At 34.5% G+C, this 6,550-nt stretch overlaps 1 protein-coding gene across 1 annotated transcript in view; it reads right to left on the bottom strand.

The window, feature by feature from the left end:
- The window catches only part of LOC107643884 (probable ethanolamine kinase), a gene marked incomplete in the record, with an annotated part of 12,424 nt that extends 6,114 nt beyond the window's left edge, over positions 1-6,310 (bottom strand). Inside the window, 7 exon segments of the mRNA XM_016347633.2 lie at positions 1,120-1,204; positions 2,599-2,690; positions 2,853-2,975; positions 4,013-4,118; positions 5,160-5,266; positions 5,467-5,558; positions 5,939-6,310. Of these exon segments, the coding sequence (XP_016203119.1) occupies positions 1,120-1,204; positions 2,599-2,690; positions 2,853-2,975; positions 4,013-4,118; positions 5,160-5,266; positions 5,467-5,558; positions 5,939-6,075 (742 nt within the window).

The following is a 6,550-nucleotide window of genomic DNA, read 5'->3' as shown; positions in this document are numbered from 1 at the left end:
TCCAGTAAAATAGTAGAACATTGCAGAGTTTGAAACTTCTTGGGTGCTGGCAGCTGATATTAAAATCAGTTTCCCTGACTTCCATTTTGAGGACAAGGGAGTAGTTCCTAAGGGGAGTATTAGCTTTAAGGATAATATCTACAAAGAGCTGCCAGTGTATATGCATAAGAGGTTCAGAGGCATTTTTGAAACTAAGCAATATCAGGGAGTGAGAGAACTGAGTGGGTCCCCAAGGCCTAACTAAGTTAGGCAGAAATTGAGAGCATCAGAATGCCAGAGTGCGCTCAGACTGCATGTATGTTTTCTGTGACGGGAAAGAATGATATAAGTGGGTAGAGAAAAAGAAGAAAGAGGAGGCAGAATTTGGGAATTGGCTTCAGAGAGTAGGGCTGCTAAGTGCCCTAGTTCCCTTTGACCGTTTGCTAATTGTCTTCTATCTTCCCTTCAACTGTGAGCTGAGATCCAGTATCACCAGTAGTCATACTCCAATTAATAGTTCCTTTCGAATTTTGACTTTATCTAGGATAGGGTTACCTTTGATGCTTCCCTTTGGTACTTTGCACATGGTTCGTTTAAGAGAGTTCCTTTAGCCGACATTCAAAGGGATTGGCATACTCTACTACATGGTCTTAACCGTTTTTATATTTTTGTGAGGATATCTAATCCTCATCCTCTTTTGTATATTATTCTCTATCTTAATAAAATTCAGTTTTCTATCAAGAGTAAGTAAACAAATAAACCCAATAAGTAAATATTGGTGAAAATCGAAGGTCATGCTCCTAAACTTTGAACTAATTTTGTACTAAACAACAAAGCAACATTTTAAGTAAAATTTAAATGCTAGAACTTATTAACAAGCAGTGCTACATCATTACATTTAAATATGCTCCCTAATAAGTAAACTGCATTGACAGTTGGCTCATAGGTGGTCACTTTTCAATACCATTCATGCATTTTAGCAAAATAGATGTCAAAGTGAACTACTTAAGGCACTAACCACGGAATAGTTCATTGCCCCAAAAAGAAAAAAGAGGGGAGGGGGGTGGAAACATGCTTTTACTTCTAAAATCATAGTGTGGAAGCACAAACATGCTTATTATAATCAAAGAATATTAATACCTTCTTCAGCATTAACCATTATATTTCCAGAAAGCAAGTCATTGTGAGAAAAGATGACTGGAGAATTGAGACAGTCAGTCAACTCCTGTCGCACAACCCAAAAAAATAAAATAAAATAAAATTCAGTCGAGAATAAATTGTTGTCAAAAATAAAATGAGTCGTTAGCTACTGAATTCAAGTTTTTCTAACTTTTTCATAAATGACGTCATTTTATCATGAACAATGCCTATATGAAATTGTTTAAACCCATGCCTTGCTTTACGTCTTTGCAGTCTAACTTTTATTGATACCTTATTTTCCCAATTAATCCCCTTTAAGATTAAGGAGGAAAATTTCTGAGGCTTTTTGTTAAGGACTTGGGTATCATGGGGGTGGATGCCCAAAGTCCCACATCAAGTAGTATGAGATGTTTGATGTTAAGAGAGAAGTTCTTACACCCTCAAGAGCTAGCTTTTAAACATGTGGTTCTCCACTTTCCTTAGATAGTTAACAATGGCTACTGTGGATTAAGGTGAATACCAAGTAGTGATAACCAAATACCAAGCGGTTTACAATTTTTTCTAGTACTTAACAATGACATCAAGGCTAGGTTGTTAGCGCCATAGAAAGGGGGCTACCTCTAGGTTGGATTAAGGTGAATACCAAATAGCGATAGAGTGCCGATAGAGTGAAGCCATTGCAGACGAAAGCTTTCCATGGGCGGGTGTATTGTTAGAGACATGGTATCATACTATGGGAAGCCCAAAGTCCCACATTGAGTACTATGGGATGCTTCATGTTGTATTTGAGGAGGGAGCTACCTCTTAAAGTGTAGTTCCACACTTTTCTTGGGTACTTATCTCCTCTGCCCCTTTCCATATGCCATTACTGCCAAATACTCTCTATGCTCTGTCCATTCTATTATATCACTATTTGTCTCCATCCCCTTCACTATCTGATGTACACGGCTTATCCCTCTAAACCAATTTTCTCTGTTATGAGTGACTACAAATAGGCCTACATGGCTGCAGGCACACCTCCCCTCTTATTTTTACTTGATGGGTTCATATCAGAGCCCAATCTTGTATCCAGGTTATGAAGATTAGTGTGCAGGAGACATTTGTTATTATTACACACATTTAATAAATAAAAGGATCAATTAATGTGCCAATTAATCCACTAGAATATATAAGATAAAAATGATTAAATACCTTCATTCAATTGGTATAGTAAATACACTGAAAGGAACTGGGTTAGAACATGCTACGAAGTATTTATTATTGCTAAGAATAGATATTCAAGAAGGCCCTTGCTCTCCTAGTTTCCCAATTTCTAATTTGTCAACCTCTTCTCTATTTCTCTAACACCTTTTATAAACCTTTTTCTAACTAACTCAGAACCAGTTTCTAATATCTGAAACTGTTCATGTTGAAAGCTGACTAAATGAAAGATAAATACAAACACAAAACATCAAGATATTTTTGAGAACAAGGTAGCACCTGCAGTTCAACAATTTCATTGTGAACTTCCTTGAATGAAATAGTCTCATAAGCCTTTTGCTTTTCGCTATCATCAAACTTTAGAGTGGAAGCTGTAAAATAAACATATGAAAAATGTCTAAATCAACTACTAAGATTAATGCAGAACGAACAAATAGATACACTTTTCCTTTATCAAAATAGATTCTATATTAGAATTATAGTTAGAAAGTCAAAGTTGTTCTATCCAACATAAAGAAGGAAATTTAAGGGACCTTTCTCAAAGAACTTCCAAACATCGTTCCATAATTGGGGTTCCCTAGAACCAGGAACTTCCAAATGATGAAATCTTCTCAATGCATTTGCTATTTTAGCAGCCAACTTTGGCTCCCGCATATCTGCCAGAATATAGTAGAATTCATCAATTGTGCATGTTAGGGAGAGTTATCACTTGCATTTTCACCTAGAAAATGTTTTAAATGCAATTTGATGAATTTCAGAAATATAGGTAAAATTGGTATGTATCTTACTTACACAAGACAATATAAAGTTCTTTTAAGGAATGCATTTTAAGCACTATTTGGGAGTTGTAAAATTTTCAAAAAATGAATCTTAAATATCAAACATTATAAATCATAAAGAAATCACTTCCTACCATTATTGAATAATGTTTTCATATATCCAAACATAAGAATGATTTTACATTAATATTAATTATAAAGTAATTAATTAAGCTTATAATCCATTATTGAAATACTCTTATTTCCATAACTAATCCAGTATGTATGATGAAACACACTCTTGACAGGTCTAGGGTTCACCAAAAGCATTTATTAAGGAACATGTTAAGTATGATCTATGTGAGCTACTAACAGACTCAAAGCTTTACACCACATGGTACTTCATAAACACATAAGAAAGAATAAATATTATATATATCATGCTAACATAAAATATTTAGCTTTTAAGTTACAAAATTAGTATTAAGTAACAATTATAACTTTTCAAGGAGCCTTGTCAGGTTAAGAGTAAACAACAATATTCTCTGTTAAGGGAAGGCAAGCTCAAACTTCCAGCATTTATTCTAGGCAATAATAGGATCCACTGCAACATAGTGATTCCAATCATATGGTAAAAACCCAGTGATTGCAATATGGTAAGAGTTAAATTTTTCCAGTAAGGACTTAAGTAGAAGCTATAGTCCCTCACACTATTCCCATAATGAAACATATACAGCCAAGAATGTCACATATATCCTACAGCAATGTATATATAATAAATGCAATACAGGGTAGAGATAAACTGTTTAGAGATACTTAGTGTCTAACAGATATTTATTAACACTCCAAAGCGGGTAGTTTGAAAAAACCCAGCATTTATGACATGTCAGTCCTTCTCCAAACAGGATTTTGAATAGTTTTTATTTTTTGGGTACCTGATGGGCTGAGAGTATGTGCATTTATAAAAGATTGCACCATGCCATTTCCAAAAATTCCAAGCCATTTAGCCCCAAATCCTGCAGATGTGATGTATTTGGTAGCCTAAACACCAAATTTCACAAGCATTCACAAAGTAAAACGGCAGTTAATGAGTATATGCAGTGAAGAAATCAATCTAACCACAACGTTTGGCAGACATGTGAACAATTAAGAATCATACTTTTCTTCAATCAAAACTGAAATACTATGTGCACATTCGATAATCTACCAATTAAGGGACAAACTCGTAATACATATCTTAGTCATGTCCAATTTCTGTATCTAAGAATTATGGAAGGACTAAGAATAAATGGATTTTGGGCGCATTTCTGCATCAGCCTGTCCCAACAAAATTTGAGTCTTCTAACCAAAGGTAGATGCATACCACCATGTCCATGTCTTTGGTAGACATGGACATTAACCAAAACAGCCTACTAGTTTACGATCAAAGACATTGGTGTGTCAGATACGTGTGCAACCTCATTGGGTAGGACAAAGCTCACTTTTTTTTCTTGATGAGTAGAACAAAGCTCATTGGTTTTCCTTGGGGGAGTTTCTCTTCCAAAAGTAAATAAGCCTCAGAACCATTGCATCTAAAAGGGATTATTCTTCAAGTTGAGATTATTGTTATCGGGAGTTTAAGTCTGCCTATCCCTTGCTAACTTATTTGAAAAATTTGACCTATCAAGCATATTGTGGAATAATGGAATTTCAGGAATAGATAAAAAGCATTGATGTATTAATATTGAATGAAATTTATAGGCAAACTCTAGGAAACTACAAATAACTTGAACCTTTATATGCAACATCCTCTATCCTAAAAGCTCTGGTTTTATAATAAGATTTTTAACATTAAATCACATAATTCTTTTTTTCCAATGGAAACAGAAATCTAATTATATATTTGTACTCTTAAGAGTTTCAAACTAGTTGGTTGTTGACAATACATGATTGAATATTTATAACAAACTTTTAAACGTTTTCAGTGCATTAGAAAAAGAAAACAAAAAATAAAAAAATAATGCACAATGAACCAAAATTTCACTCAATTATGCCATGCAGAACAATTCAGTGACTAAGATAGTAATGGTTATAGTATCTAACCTGCAACTCCCTGTGACGATCAATAATGTGCTCAGTGTTTGGTCCATACAGTCTGATTGTAATAATGTCATCAACAGAACTTCCGTCCTTAACTCTGACCTTGAGTACTGACAACGCCAAATTACTAGTTAGGTTCTATATCAATAACCAAAATGGTAACAGCGAATAAGATTTAACTAAGCAACCAGATAAAAATCAATCTCAACGTTATTTATATTTATATGATATCTAACAAGTAAGCCTTTGCCATAGAAAGCGATTCATTTAGTGGAAAATCAAATGTAAAGAATAACGAGAAATTACTTACACAAATTTGTTATGCCTCCAGATATTTTATCAACATCAAAGCAAGAATCATCCAAATTTGACCAATCCTTGAACATATCCTTACACAACTTGCTGCACAAAGCCACAACTCGACGTATCAAAAAATCATATATATAGGCGTAGCATGGATGTAACGAACAGAATTCAAGAAACAGGGAAGTAACCTTCAACTAATAAACAACCCTAACAAACAACGATTTACAAGACCCACACAATACCAAATCAAAAGGAATAGAATCATTCCCAAAACTCGGGAATTGCAAAAGTCTGACTCGGTCAATATCAACTGAAAGTAAGCTCCCCATTCTCATGGAAAAAGCTTCGACTCAACGCACCATAAAATGAAAGAAAGGAAATCCAACAAGAAACGAAACGAAGAAAACAAGGCAGGTCCAAGAAGCACACGAAAAAAATAAATAAAAGAAAAGAAAAGAAACGTTAGAAATACGAACATGATCAGAGGCTTCATTTGAGAGAAAGAGAGCGAAGGGTCAATGATGAGCTGAGAAGAATGAATCTGCGAGGCATAGTCTTTGCGGGCTTGCTCTGCTACTTCCACGGGATTCCAGATCTTAACCTCGGCACCCATATCAAACCCGAAATGGAAGAAGTAGAAGAAGAAGCAACGAAGATGATGGTGGCGGTGGTGGCTTCAAGAGAACAAAAGAAAGGAAGTTCGGAAGTTTTGAGAGAAGGAAGCGGATGTCGATGATGGCGAGAGTATCGTTTCTTTCTATGGAAATTGTTCCCCTTCTTCGCATTCGAATAGAACGGTGTTTCGTGTGGCGTTGGACGATGAGAGTTGATTCCGCAACGAAATGACTAATATGGCCTCCACCACATGTTTACGTAAAATGCATTTGTTTTATAAATTGTTTATCAAAACTCAAAATATTTCATAAACGGTAAAAACTCAAATGTCTTCGTAGAAAGTTAATAATTGAAAATAGTCAAAATACCATAGTTAAATATAAATATTTTCACTTTTAAATACATTTCAATAAAAATATATTTAAATTATTAACTTTATTAATTTATTAAATTATTTAAATTAAGTAATAGTA

Source organism: Arachis ipaensis, chromosome B05 (assembly GCF_000816755.2).
Source record: "Arachis ipaensis cultivar K30076 chromosome B05, Araip1.1, whole genome shotgun sequence".
NCBI lineage: Eukaryota > Viridiplantae > Streptophyta > Magnoliopsida > Fabales > Fabaceae > Arachis > Arachis ipaensis.
This window is presented reverse-complemented; position numbering and strand designations above follow the sequence as displayed.